General features: G+C 43.3%; 1 protein-coding gene across 1 annotated transcript; it reads left to right on the top strand.

The window, feature by feature from the left end:
• The first annotated feature begins 6,556 nt into the window (after positions 1-6,556).
• On the top strand, positions 6,557-10,945 carry LOC8051778. The gene is made up of 3 exons (XM_002434522.5): positions 6,557-6,708; positions 8,665-8,776; positions 10,396-10,945. The coding sequence occupies exons 1-3, from the start codon at positions 6,606-6,608 to the stop codon at positions 10,490-10,492; spliced, it is 312 nt and encodes a 103-aa protein (XP_002434567.3). The 5' UTR covers positions 6,557-6,605; the 3' UTR covers positions 10,493-10,945.
• The last annotated feature ends 4,338 nt before the right edge of the window (positions 10,946-15,283 follow it).

Raw genomic sequence — 15,283 nt, 5'->3', positions numbered from 1 at the left:
GAGCTAACACCTGAATTTGCTTGTAAGGGCTTATGCCCATCGGGGGCATACGCCCTTACAAGCAACTGCAGGAGCCCCCTTGCAAGGTTTGTGGGGTCTCGTCAGCCCCCATCTGGTCGACAACCGGAAGCCGGTGCCTGTGGACTCGTTTTCGGGCGCCTCCATGGCGAAGACGGCGCCTGTGAAGTTTTGTGCCCGAGTGCCTCCTCCCTCAGGACCCATCTTAAAGATATTGGCGGTGTCGGCGGTGGATGTTCTAGGACCCCGTTCCCGGACAACGTGGGCGCCCGAGGGCCTGCACGTGCTGCGGCAGAGCTGGATGGAGATCCGGTGACATGGTCCGGATTTAGATCCCGGATTCATCCCTCGACGGCGACGTCCCCAGGATGCGGTGTGGATTAGCACTGCATAGACGATCGGCATGCAGAAAAGAGTGACGGCGCACCCCTTCCACGCTTTCTCGATCACCTCTCCCGATCCCAAAACCCCCCAGCAGAATGTGAGTGGAATAAACCCTTTCTGTCGAGAGCTACGCTTTGCTATGTCACGTTCATCTGGGTACAGGAGCACGGGGAAACGGACGAGAACCCTACAGGTTCAAGAATGGTCTGTGAGAAAGCGACTGCCCCTCAATACGGCAAAGTGCTTCGTGATGCCAGTCGCCACCACCCGACAGCCCCTGCCCTCCCCAGACTTGACTATCGGTGACACCAGAATCACAAGAACGCAGCCAACGAAGCTTTTGGGGATTATGCTAAATCGGCATCTTCATTTTTCCTGTCACTTAACCGAGGTGCTTTTTAGGGAACGACGTACGCTGGTCTTCTTGCAGCGTGTATCAAGGGGGACTGGCCCGAAGACACTGCGAAGTTTGTTACACTGCGATCGTGCTTCCACAGCTTGAGTACTGCTCGCCTGTATGGAGCCCCAGGCAGGTCACTAAGATGGCTTCTTTGAAAATCGTACAAAGGCGAGCTGACTACGATACCTTGCGCCGCCAATCGCCGTCGCAGCTCTTACGATACAAAGGTATGAAGACCTCCGAGCCTCTCGGAGGTGTGGGGTGAAACCGCCTGTCTATCCATAAACATGTGTCCTCGCTTCACCTCCTAGCCCGCGTGCTTAAAGGCCGGCCCGCAAGCAGAGAGAAGGAACCCGACCCTCACTTTCCTTCTCGCCACTGTGAAAGGAGGAAATCACCTCTCGTTTCCTCCTCGCCATTTTCCGATATTTTTTTATTTTGCCAGCTGCCTGTTTTTTTTTTTTTTTTTACAAGTTTGGGGTGGAGGAAATGAAAGCTTCAAGGATTTGAAAAGATTATCCTGAAGCCAGCCGGCACACCTGCGACAAGAAGCTGAACCAACCGATGTAGCTGTTTTGAGCGAGCTTGGCACTTGCTCTTCCTAACGAGTTGCATTGGCTTTTTTTTAGCATTGGTTTGGAAGACGATTCTTTGCTGTTGTGAGAGCACAAATGCCTTCTTCTGCTCAAAGACGCAGTAATTGAAGTATCAATTTTAATATAAATATCTGATTTCGCATCTTTCGTTGTTTAGGCGGATTCATGGCGACAACGGGAAGTATGAGCAGCGTTTTCTGTATATCAGGGAAGGCGCTCCATAGACCAGTGGTTCTGAATCATCATGGTTCGTAAACCGGCAGAGGTGACGGAGGATCCCATCCGTAGTGGGTCTAGTACTTTTCGGTGTAGAGCGTTTTGCTGTAGGGCATTTCGGTGCGGACTTTTTGGTGCACAGACATTTCAGTGTACGGACTTTTTGCTGCAAAGACTTTTCGGTGTGGGACTTTTCGGTGCGCGGATATTTCTGTACACGGACATTTTGATGCATGGACATTCGACGCTATGGTTTGCTCACCGGTCTCTCTTTTCCAACGTACGCAGACACGCTTCACATCGTGTTTGCGCGTTGAGTTGATAGAGATAGTCTCCTCTATAAGGTTTTGGCTTTATTATTGGTCCTGCGTGTAGGAAACGACCCAAACAGCAAGACGTTTCAGGTTGTTTGTGCATTCAGAACAATTTTGAATATCTTCAAATGCGCCTCCTCCGCGTAATCGCATAGCTCCGATTGTTAATAATAAATTGCAATGACCTCGCACGACAAAAAAAACAAAACAAAAACAACAACAACAAAAAACAATGTAATTATCACTTGTAACTCATTAGGGAATAAAGTAGGCGTGGGGGGGTACAAAATAAGTGTAATCAAATCAAATATCGATTTGAATCAAGTAAACAAGCCGAATTTGGTGAATGCTAAATCTATTTTATTTGGTATCAAATGTTTGCTCATTCTCGTACGAAAAAAAAAAAAAAACAGTGACCACAGATCATACACAGCGTATGATGATCTGTGGTCTACGTCTCCTTCCATGCCGTAATGATGTCGCCAGACGTAAAGAACTGCCTTACAATCGTGCTTATACAGGGCGATTTTTTTTAACGACTAGACATTTTTCTAAAAAAGGCTGCAGAGTTACGCAATTGCGGGTTTTGCCTCATCTGTAGTCATCAAAAACACCAAATCATTCATTTTTAAAGAGATGTAGTGGACGTGAAGTGGCTCACGGCGTCCTAAAAAGCCTAATTTGGACAGGAATCGTGTTACCGCAATCTTTTCGGCCAGCGCACTCCTCGCCCCTTCTGCAGTGGCGTTGTCACAGCGATGCGCATGATTTGTCGCTTTGGCTTCATGGCGTTAGGCTGTGCCACGCGGAGATGGAGCCCACATAAAATCAGAACTATATTTTCGCGCCCAAATTAGGAGGACGCCGTATAATTGTGTACGCGCGTTACATCTTTTTAAGAATGGACGGTTTCGTGGCTTACGATTATGGCCAACAACTTTCTAAATACAAGATGCCGTTTTCTTTTCTAATTAAAAGGTTAATTAGCGAATTTTAGGCAATCGGTCGGTTTTAGTTGCGTACGTTATTGAACCCTATCCTCGCCTGGCCGTATAACTTACCTACACAAACCGCGATGGCGCTAATTTTCACTGCACAATTTGGTGGCTTTCGATTACGCCCAACAACTTTATAAATCACTATCCCGTTTTCTTTTATAATCAAAAAGTTAATTAACAAATGTTAGGTAATCAGCCGGTTTTTGTTGCGTTCTTCCTTGAACCCAATCTTCGCCTGGCCGCATAGCTCACATCGACAAAACGTTAATTTCCACGTTTTTTGTAATATCTAGTAGGTGAAAAAAAACAAAACAATAAACGTTGTATATAAAACAGAGGGCAGTTCTTTTCTGATATAAATAAAGCATGCATCTCTTTCTTTTTCCGGCCTATGAAAACAAATACCGGGACATTCGAAATTGAGTTTATGATGGGGCGGGCGCTATATTACGGGGTATTTTGTCATGTTTCATAAGCTTTATTACTAGTCAGAAGGAAGCCACGCGAGCCGTATCACGTTGCAAACAGCTAATCGGGTGTTTCTCAAGCAGCTCTTGAACTTTCCAAATGACATTTTGGTTCTTAATACATCTAAAAAAGTTTGGTACTTAGTCCTAAACATTTAATTTATTAGGCATAATGAAAATACTGCAACTCTCGCAAGACGTCTGCCCAAAACATAAAGTTGGTTTCATTGGCGTAAAGTGGCTGCGTCTTTCATTTTTATGCTTCGTCTTTAAAGATTCGTGAAAAGCATTCGCGACCTTATCTGTCAAGCCGCGTACGCGGACAGCGCGGCCTCCTCGGCAAGTTGTTCCCTCATCGAAGACGACAATGAATAAAAGGTACGATCAAAATTTTAATGCCTGAAGAAAGCGCAAGTTTAAAATAATTATAAGGCTGTCAGTTGATTTTATTTCTGCTATATTCAAATTTCAACACTCGTCGCGGGCAGCATGAAAGGAAGCACTGCTTGGCGCGAACCAGTGCCCAGTCAACGGTCCTACACTCAAACACGCATCCCCACCCGACCTGTTTGAAAAATAAATAATTTCCAGTACTTTTGGTAGAAAATGCGAATTTTCTACTGAGCGTGATATTTTGTGGACCCGAAAGTCCTGTAGCCAAGATCGGTAGTTCATAGCTTCAGGAAGACGAAGAACGACGGATGCATTATTTCCCGCGGAAGTACTGTTTTGACTTTGAATTCCACATAAAATTGTAAATGCACAAATTGTGGCACGATACCAAACTTGCTTGATTACTTTTCTTTTAAAGACAACATAACCAGGCATAATCTATGGATATTGCAGAATTCATTTTAATTGGCGTACTGCGCGAAAGACAAGTATGGAGATAAAGAACACAATAGAGCTCTGCATTTCTACTGAATTTGTTTCCGTACTTGTTGATAGTTAGTCCGCATGAATATATTCAAAAACTGCCAAATCGTTTAAGCCTACCCCTTTTTATAGTTTTTTTTCGTAGGTGAATTGTGGCGAATTTCGGCTGGGTTCGGGTAAAGATCTCGCACGTGTTCAAGGACGCATTTCGGCATGATTTCCTGCTTGGTGACGACGTTGAGCTGACCGCTGTTCCGCTTCCTTTCTAAGTAGGCGGGGAACGCCAGACGCCTAAATTAGCCAAGCAGCCCCAAAACTTGCGGTAGCACACCTTCCGAACTCCTGGTTTTTTTTGGAGATGGCCTTCGCCCACCCTGAAAAAGCCCCAAACAATTATGTAAGGGCTGCAGAGGCTATCTGGGCATTCCATTTCTTCATCAGCGAACAAATGCGAACAGAAGAGAATGAAAACTTCGTAATACCTGCTGTCTTTTAATAAATGGCATAATATGCTACTATTGCTAGTTGCACTATTTTACGCGAAGAAAATTGTGATTTTGCGGTTCAATCTCCGTGTTTCCCGTTCTCTTTGCTGATACGCAAGATATTTGTCGGGTGTCAAGTTTTCAGTTACATTTGTTGACAGAAACTAAATGCATGTTTGGCCACGAAGAAATTTTTTTCAAAGGCTGAAGATAGATGAAATATACAATAAATTGTTTCAGTTTTTATGGAAGTTTGTTTTTACTCTTCTTAGTAGCTTGAACGAGGCGGCCGTCACTCTAGAAAACACCTGTAGTACGAACCTATATATTATGCCTCAGAAATGGTCAGACTGTGTCCCTTTGACTGCAATATATTTGACTTGTAATTACTCATGATTATTAGTTTGTACAAAAAAAAAAAAAAAAGAAACACAATAGTGATACAATCACTCTTCAGAGTGCCGTTGTTAGAACGACCAATTTTCAACTCTCTGGGTAGAGCTCAAAGTTCAGATAAAAATACCCATCTTCTTTCCTTCTGCTGTGATGTTCAAGTTCCGTTCGCTCAAGATAAATATGCGGTGTTGTAGCGTGTGTGGCCGCATGCGGAAGTATCCGAATGTAAAAGAACTTGTTGTTGGGCCAGTTGGTGTTGACTATCTGAGTGTTTTTTAGAACTGCAGAAAAAGAGCAAAAAAAAAAAAAAGAAAAAAAGAAAAGCGAGCCAGCCCGAACCCTTCCGAGCTCATATCCAGCCTGCCTAACTAATCCCTGGTGTTTGGGATTGAAGCAGAGAACCTTGAAGGGTTACAGAGATTTTGTCGGGGGGCCGGTAAGCCCATTAGCACTCGTGCGAGAAGGCCGTAAAAAGAGAGGAGGAAATGGAGGAGGAAAGGGGAGGAGGAAAAAAAGAAAAGAGGGAGAATCTTCTGCCACGCTGAAGAAAATTTTGAGCGCCCGCCTTTAACGGCCTTCCCACGCAGCTTCTGGGCTACGTGAGAAAGAATCGCTTGGCGGAATGCAGCCACTACTCGGACGAACGGAGCGTCACATAAGCGCGCTCCTCCATAGAGCCACCGAGCTTCATGTATGCGTACCTCCCTCCCAAGTGAAGTTACGCAAGGGCCATTTGAAGAAAGAGAGCACATAAAGGGATTCTGCAAGGGTGCAACCCTCCAGCTAAAATAACTATGATGAGACATTCGGAACTTAAAACAGTGTGCAGCTTTCAGTGTGATTTACTGTTGATTTTTATTTCTTTAGTAGCGAGTAGAGCGAGCCTCCATGGTGTGGGCAAAAACCTCTTCTCTAGCATCCGGTTTTTTGTAAACGAAATAAAGCATTAAATCATTAAGATTACAAGTGGCAAATGATGGAGCGGCGACGAATTAAAGGAATGAAAGTTTAATGCCGAACTTGTGCTACTACAAAGAGGCGTCCTTTGTCACATGATCCTACCATCTTGTGGGGTTCGGAACAGTTATAAAACATTCGGGACTCGCCACACTCCGACGGATGATAATTTTTCGTATCGCGTATCAAAAACGCAAAATTCGTGTCAACATCCCGAACGTCCTCGATTCGTTTTTTTTTTCTTTCTCCGATAGCACCGTTCTTGCGGATGTTCGCCAGCCGACAAAACATCCGGCCGCACGAGAGCGCAACATTACTTCCTTTGTGGCACGTGACAGAGATACGCTCCTTTTCTTTTCTCTCGGTATGTGCATGTTTGCGTAAGACATCTGCGGAAGCAGATTGTCATATTCAGGAGTCAACTTTTATTACGCCCCACACTTATTGGCATTTGTTCGGCACAGCTGGCAGTCAGGTCTTTTGGGCGACTATAGAAGCATGCCTTCTCGAATCGACGTCCTCTGTGCTGCAGCTTTCGTGGTGGCATTTTGTCACATTTTGGGCGGATCCATAAACCGTGTCGCCGTTCCCATAAAAAATGGCAAGTGCTTAAGTTTTATTTGTTTATATCTGTATTCAATGCATGTCTAAATAATAAACCGTTATAAAGATATGGATGTGTTTTTTTTCTTAAGCTTAACAGATATGTTTAAAAGAAGCCGCGAAAGCTACACTCATGCTGTTTGTGCAGGTGAGTTCCACAGCCGGAGGAACATTGTGTATAAGGCTAATCGTAACGATCAGTCGGATAATTAGGTAAAATTTGTTGATTAACTTTTTAATTAGCGAAATTGGATATATGCTTTCGATAAGAAACTTGCTGAGCATCATGAAAAGACAACTAAATCCATCATTTTTAGGAACACTTTGATCGCGTGCAAAGCGTAGTAGTGCGCTAAAGGTATACCATTCGTGCAGCAGGTACAAGTCATGGGGCTTTGATTAGAGACTGAGAAATCGAGCGGGCCAGTTCTCGCACCGGTAGCCTTGCTTATGCTGCACGAGATGTAATTTTAGCGCACTACTGCGCCTCTTAGGCGCTCAAAGTCTTTCTAAAAATTACGTATTTATTGGTTTTTGATAACGCCCAGCAAGGTTTTAGTTAGAACCATGTGTATCTTCCATAATTAAAAAAGTTAATTAGCAAAATCTACTTAAATATTTGACGGATCGTTAAGTTTAGGCCTGTCCGTATAACGTACCTATACGTACACCACACGAGTGAAGCTTTCACGGCTTTTTTCAAACAAATCAGTTAAGCTTAAAAAAAAAACCTGTATACTAGAAAGCGTGTAAGTGGAGCCGAGGTCTTCGCGAAACCGCGGCCTTGCCTTCTAGGCGGTGGGCTCCGGTTGTTCTAATCTGCAGTTGGAATATAGGGAGGTAGAATATTCGGTAAGATATATATTTCCTTTCGTAAGTATTATCCCGTTTACTGTGCTCATGTGATTCAAATGCCTATCTCGTACTTTGAATTACCAGTGACGGTAACGTAAAGATCTTTACTAGAGAGATATAGGGAACCGTTTTTGGAGATTCGATACGGTACGAAGTCCACGTGTGTTTGTCTGTTATGGTAGCACGTGCGCAGTTCGTACCGGAGTACCCATCGTGCCGTATCGGACGACGTGCAAGAACGGTTCCTTAAAACTCGATGATGTACAGTGGTGCAAAAGAGCCCGTGAAGGAACAGGAGCGTGCGGTCTCGAGGTATAGACTCGCGCGTTATGCTGGTGGCGAGAGGGACCACGCGCGAGCCGGACGCCGGCCGGTTGCGAGACGAGCGCGGTTATCGACAGACGGTTGTCCGGCATAGTTTTAATTGATCGCCCTTGCATGTTTTAAATCGTTCACCCCGAGTGAATGGTTTGCTATATAGCAAGGCCGGATAACCAGATGTTGATAGCCACTAATCTCGGAACCGGCTGGAGCCCGGCTCGCTGGGTTCCCCTTGCCGCCAGCACTAAAGCGCGCATGTCGCTCGAGATCCTATGCTCCTGTGGCTTCGTAGGCATTTTTTTCCGCAAAAGCATATATATTAATAGCGTGAGGATATTTAATTTACTTATAATAGTAATACGAGGATCTTTGTGAATATACTCAAAGGATAACGTAGCTAAAGGTTTCTGACATAAGGGTCACGTATGTTGGTAAAGGAAAACATATACAATGCTTTGTTTGCAACGTGGCTCAACGCCTGTCAGCTATTATACTACCAGACAAATGGGCTGGTACTTTGGGTAGGTTTCCAGAAACTAACCCCGCGGTAGCGTAGAAGGGCTCCCCGTTTAATGTTAAAACATTTGAGCATTAGGAAAATATCTTTTTTCCTGTTACAATGCACCAACGTTACGGTTTGGTTTCAAGATTCGGATAGTATAATGCATGTTTAAGGTTGCTGAAGTTAAGAAGTAGCACTTTGTAACCGACCATATTGAATTACGTATAGCGCTTTTGTATTCTATTGCAGAATTAGTAAGTTCCGTTTTTCTTGCAGGAAAATGTGATTACGACGGCCATTTGCTCAGTGACAACTCTGCCCTTGATCGCCAGAGTCCCTGCGAGAAAGTTATCTGCGACACCGAACAACGAGTCGTTTACATCGGGTTGTAAGTTGAAATCCCGTCCTAATAATCCGTTAGACATCAGCTGACTTGAAAGAAAAAATACAAATACGTATAGCCCTAAACTTTACTGGGTCATGAATAATCAATTAACGTGAAACGTTTATAGACTAGGCTTTTCATGTGAAGTGTAACCTCAAAAAGCGTAATCGCGAATTCCCCCTCTAAAGCTCGCGGGGAAATGACGTCAGATGACTTTGTGTCACGTGACCTATACATGCTTTTTGTTTCCCCCGAGATTTAGCGTGAAAATTTACGTCGCGTGACCTCAACACAAAACTAGTTTCCCCGCTAATTTTAGCTGCAAACACCATGTAACATGTCCTCACGTCATGTGACCTATACACGAATTCAGTTTCCTCGCTAGATTTAGCGGGAGAAAAATGACGTCATATGACATGATGTCACTTGACCTCGACGGAAATTCAGTTTTGCCGCTAGATTTAGCGGGAAAATTGATGTTGCGGGACCTACACATAAATAAATACTCTGTGGACGCTGGCCGACCCGACGGGGGAAATCAATGGGTTAATGGGTCAATGGGCCAACGATTGAATGGGTCAATGAGTCAATGAGTCAGTGAGGTGGAGGGAAGTGAATGGATGTGGAGGGCAGGCACAACTCGAGAAGAGATGCCTGCTGGTTGCTAGCACTCAACCAAGTACGTTGCGCCTAGGAACACACTTGCAGGGCAATACGCGATACATTTTGTTTAGTAAGTGGTATGCCTTTTTTTATAAAAAGCGTAAGTTCAATGCGCTTCCAAGAACTCTTGTGTTCATCGTAATTATGACGTTCGATTACGCGAGTATGCTACAAAAACGCCCGTGAGCTCACCTCCCTCCAAACTATGGAGACAGTCAGTCATGGCGAGCGATAAATGGACACCATTATGATATCAACGCAAAGTCGGGAATGGAGAACGTAAAAAGAAAAACACAAATTATGGAGAAAAAAAAAAACTGGAACACACAATGCCAACAAACATTCAGGCGTTTTCTGTCTGCCCTTTTCTTTTTCTACCCCTTTAGTTTTTTTTTTCTTTTTAGTACCAAGTCTCGGGTTATTCTACATGGGAAAGTTTTACCAGCTCGCGTGCACACCATGGGCACTGCCAACGTAAGAAACTCAGGGTACAGCAATTTCGTCTTGCACTGTATAATCTCTCTTTCGACCATGGGATTTCGGCAATAGCAAATACACATGAGCGTGAACAAAACAAGAAATCTTAAGCCAGAGTTCTAAGCAGAGTAAGAGACCGCCCTCCTTTTTTCAAATATGTAAGTACAAAAAAAAATATTTTCGTTCATACAAAGACCCAAGCCAACGACGTAGCTTAGAATACGAATAGATCACTAAAATATGATAAGCGCGATGACAGCGAGCAAATTACATGTCATACTTGTTTTACACGAAAACATCGCATCTTTAATCTAACCTTACACTGGGCTTCGTCGTTCGCTGGAATTGGCTGTGCGTGTTGCCGGCATAGACGTTCTTAGATTGTAGAAGAAATTCATGTTTAATCAATCATTTTGATTCGCATTTTAAATGAACATCTGCTTTTTTATCTGTTTGTGTTGTTTTTGTTTCTTTTCCGGCAGGTGCCCGCCGGTGGCCAACCCTGAAAACTGCGAGATAAGAACCCGCGACGAACGTTACCCCTACTGCTGCCCTCAACCCTACTGCGGAAAACCCTAGTTCACTGAAATCGGAATGGGCGCCTTAGCCCAGGGTTAATATGTATTGCTGTCCTTAACATGTTCTTTTGAAAACTTTTAGCTTTTTATTTTTCTGTCTTAGAGAGTATGGTAGTAAATTTAAGCCTAAATTTCTCTTATCGTGGCCATGGTTACAATACACTGGGCGCTGCAAATTTTCTTTCCGTTCTAAAGTCATGGCACCTTAAACTTGCAATGTTAGGGTATAACTTTTGATAAAAAAACAAGTTGTTACTTTGATGGAAGCTTATATTATATCATGAGTGAATTTTAGTAATAAAAAAAGTTGTATACAAATGAGGTTTCTATAATTACACCTTGTAAAACAAACCGCGTGTAAATTACAAAATGTTATCGTACGTGTTATACGGAAAATACCTGAGAGAAGCAAAACAAAAAAGATAAACCCAACAACAATGTACAAGGTCGCACAAATGCCATTAAAAAGAACATAACACGGGAAAGATCCTATAAGTCTTTTGTGTTCGTCTTCTTTTTCAATGTCATTGTCTCAGTTTTTGGTTTCAGTGTAACGGTGTATCAGTCTGCACGCCTACGCATTAACCCCCTTTGTAGCGTTACTGTGCCCACAGCTTAAGTGTTTTTATATTAACGATTGTACATACCGACTCTACATAAGGCGCCGTAGCGTGGACATTGTCGAAGGCAGGGGAAACATATTTGCACAGTAGCAGAAAACTATAGCTAGACCGCGTGGTCTCGAAAAAGCCTGGCAAACTAGAGCTTTTCGCATCTTCAAGAAAAGAAAAAAAAAACTGTTAAATGTGCTCAAATAATTTTCCAACACTTTCATAGGAGGGAAAGAATAAAGATGTGGTCTAAAACTTGCCGAGTCAAAAAAATAGATCAATAAAAGCTACCGCTTGAAAATGAAAATAAATCTAAAATTTAGCTCAGCGAGACAATGTTCAATTATCCCTTTCCAGCATGTGTCAAATATGCGGTCATATTTCTGACCAACGCCCTGCGTTGCCCACTAGGACTACGGCCTTGAGGAGCCGCCCTTATTTGCACAAAAGTTATCGAGACCGCGCTGCGCTGGAGCCCTAAACCGACAGTGCCCCTGGCGGGAGAGGCGCGAAGCCCAAGTGAAATGTCGGTCCCTTTTGTTTCCTTGTTGAGACATCTGTCATACCTCTGTACCTTCTACTTTTTCTACCGCAATCGAGATTGCGCTTCACTTTGAACTACGGAACAGCAGCCTTCGCGTGGAAAACCCGAAGCTTCGACGTATTAAAAATCATGGGTTGCTTAGCGTGAACAAACTTCATCATCCCCTCCCCCCCCCCTCTATAGAACGTAGCAGAAGTGCAATAATAAAAACTGCAAGGCCACGACCTTTTTCTTTTTCCTTTTTCCTTTTTAGTTGACAGGCAAAGAAGTGTGAATTATTTTCCGGAACATCAATTGAGAGAACGGTTCCTTTACTCAGAAGCCTAGATTTTGATGGGATATCGGGAATTTGTTTTTTTATTGCTTGCAGAAGAAATGAATTATCGTCTGATATCGATGAAACCGTGGTGAAGGATTTTATATCTATAAGAAATATTTTTCCAATAAACGCATATGATCAAATAACATTGTGTAATAACATTAAAAACATTAGAAGTACATATAAGAACATTATAAGAATATATTAGAAGCTAAAAGAAACTCCTTTTCAGTTTCTTATAACTTCTTATATGCTCTCGTGTGGTTATTAGTTCTTATATTATCTTATTTGACCTAATGGGTTTACTGGACCAAGAGGTTTCTGATGCCTATAAGATTTTTTCACTAGGAAACTGACTGGGGCATAAGGGGACGCGTAGAATTGAAGGTTGCAGATGTTTTCACATTAGCTCATTCTTCTATAGCCCGTTACACATGCCGCTTGCGAAAAGCAGGGTGTAGCATATCATGTTTCTCAATCCTCGCTTCCTGATTGGTTCATCGCCTTTCTTATCGGTGAATGCCGCAGTCTCGTTGGCTGAGGAGAGATAACAAGATGGACAGAATTGTCACACCCTTCGTTTCTTAAGGTGTCAGCGACTGTCCCGTAAATTGTTTAATTTTATACGCAGAAATCAATACTCAGTTTCTCCCGCGGCGCCATTGCTCGTTGCGTACATACGACGTTGAAGAATTGGGCAAGTTGACTGCTTAGTTAATCGGTGCAAGCGTGCTGACCACACATAGTCATGTCTCGTTAGATACACATTTCCGCCTCCCTCCGCCCCCCCCCCCCCTCCCCGCGCACACACATCTTCCATCACGTGCGTTATCTAGAATATCTGATATTTATAAGATTCTTTGTTCAATAAACGCATATGATCAAACATGATCATGTGAGAACCATGCAAGAGTATGTAAGAAGTTGTAAGAAACTGATAAGTTTCGTATAAAATAATATATAAACTTATATTGTTTTTATGTTCTTATTCGCGACTCCAGCAAAACGAACGCCACCAGGCGGGAAAACCGGGAACCAGCCGGTCCAGGTCGCTCGCGCCCCTCCGCGTCTCTGGTGGCTTTCGCGGAAGCGTGGAGTGGGCGCGGTCGCGAACACAGTAATTTGACGAAGGTCCGAATTTTTTTTAAGTTTGCCTGAGTGATCATTAGTGTGGTGAAGCCTCACTAGATTGTTTTCTTCTATTACGTGTTTGAAAGCCCGTTTACTTCACAGTACACGGTCGCGTGCTTTCGATTCCTTGGATGGAAAGGAATCACGGAAAAACATTTTGATTTCTTCTCTGTCTCGATTCACATTCAAAGTGACGACTACTTGGTAACTGATAAGTGGTTTCTTTATAAGGATGTAGAACAGTGGACTGAGGACGACAGACGAGGCATTTCACTGGAGGGAACATCAATGTTGCAGTCAAGTGAATGGGAACGTTCGATAGCTGCTTTTCTTGAGTTTGGTTGTGTTCGGCTATAGCTTCAAGTTTGAGCCACCCACCCCGGTCGGTTCGTTGGCTATTCATCTTGACTGCTTTTCGCCGAAAAAGCCTCTGGACCACACCGAAAGAATTGGGCTGATTCCGCAATTACTTGATTCAGGAAAACCTGCTCGCTGCAAATTATGAATGATAGAAATTATCTGTTTTAAAAAGGTGGGGGACGAGTCTCGCAACGTTAGATGCTGTCACGGCATTTTGACCTATCGCGCCTCCAATATTTATATTACGAGGACGTCGAAGCCAGCAGCAATATACTTCTACATTGCTCAGGTTGACCGGCCACAAAAAATACTAATTTTTTCCGTTCAGGATTCAAAGCAAAGTTCAATGCAGAGAGGTTCTGCGTGAATCTTTGATGAAGACTTTCTTCAGTTTGTCTCCGTGCTGCCGGCTATAGAACCATTTGGCTAAGTTTAAGTAGTATCTCTCTGTCTGTCAAATATACTTTTATTCAGCAGCTCACCTAATAGCTAGTCAACTCATATTTCAACCCGAAGAATATACTAATATCACCTCAGTGGACCATAGTACGTAATATAATACATAACCCGCTCGTCAAAATAACTTCTCGATTGCTACTAAAACCTGAATTGAAATACGAGCATCAGCTGCTTAGTGGGGCGCCAGCGGCTGGTCCTTGACTCAAGAAGCGCTTGCTTAATTTTCGTAATTTTCCTGCAGCCTGTGTTGTTGACCGAGCAGACGACTGGAGTTGTTTCTTAAACGCCGATACGGACAAAAGCTGGATTTCGCGAACAGATAATTCGCATGGTCGAGGCATGCGAGTTAGCTGAAAAGTTACTCTCTGTGGAACAATTCTGTAGTCATCGCCGCTTTCCTTAGATGATCAAAACTGATTAGTATCTTACCGCCCCTCTAGAGTCCATAGTTTCGGTTTTGAACGAAACCACCGAAACGAAAGTTTGACACTAAAAGAACAAAAAACACCGGCAAAACAAAACTATGCTTTGCAAGTTTATCTGCACCGGCTACACTTAACCGTCTCAGTTCAAATACCTATAAAATTGAACATCAAACAAAAGAAAATCTGTTAAATTAAACGCGCCACCTGTTCAGGCGGCCCGGCCGAGCCGACGCGACCTGGACTCAGCCGCCATGTTTGTTTGGTGGTGGCGCCCCCTATAGGTCGCTGGAGTCGCGAATAGGTTATCATATACTCTTATGTGATCTTATTTAATCATATCCGTTTATTCGGCCGCCAAAAGATTTGTTATAGATATAGACCAACTCAAACCACTGACGTCATGCAACTGCGGTGGCGCTGCTGTCGGTACTGCGGATGCGCAAACGCTTGACTTCTCCCGAGTTTGGTTTCCGGGCACGCACCCTGCTCACACCTGGTGTGGGAAAAGCGGGCTTCTTTCTAAACTCTCTGTTTGGGTATAAGCTTTTTAATATTTGAATAATTAATAATTTATTAATAATTAATAATTTTAATAATTTAATAATTTCTGTCTCGATATCATAAATGTACATTTATGATATCGAGACAAAAATGCTTATATTTACCCAATTCGTTCCATAAACTTTACCAATATAGGAGATATTCATATTAATAGCTAGGCTCTATACTAAGATGTCATGACTCTAGCGTGAAGAACGATCGCAAGTGGAAGAACTGAGCAAGACAGGCGCCATTCCTGCTATTAAGGCGAAAGCCTTATATGTCTCATCCTTCAGTCGACCTTCAAAGTACTTGAGCGAAAACATGTCGACGACACGAAAGGTACGAAAACCCACGGTCCGCCACTGGACCACGAGATAGGGTAACTTGTTGCGGAATCGGT

Source organism: Ixodes scapularis, unplaced genomic scaffold, assembly GCF_016920785.2.
Source record: "Ixodes scapularis isolate PalLabHiFi unplaced genomic scaffold, ASM1692078v2 PGA_scaffold6__148_contigs__length_123643588, whole genome shotgun sequence".
In the NCBI taxonomy this organism is placed as follows: Eukaryota; Metazoa; Arthropoda; class Arachnida; order Ixodida; family Ixodidae; genus Ixodes; species Ixodes scapularis.
The sequence above is the reverse complement of the archived record's forward strand: the minus strand, read 5'-3'. Positions and strand labels throughout refer to the sequence as shown.

Coding starts and splice junctions, on each gene's coding strand:
- LOC8051778 (XM_002434522.5), top strand. CDS start 6,606: ATGCCTTCTCGAATCGACGTCCTCTGTGCTGCAGCTTTCGTGGTGGCA. Junction 6,709..8,664: donor CGCCGTTCCCATAAAAAATG/GCAAGTGCTTAA, acceptor TTTTTCTTGCAG/GAAAATGTGATTACGACGGC. Junction 8,777..10,395: donor CGAGTCGTTTACATCGGGTT/GTAAGTTGAAAT, acceptor CTTTTCCGGCAG/GTGCCCGCCGGTGGCCAACC.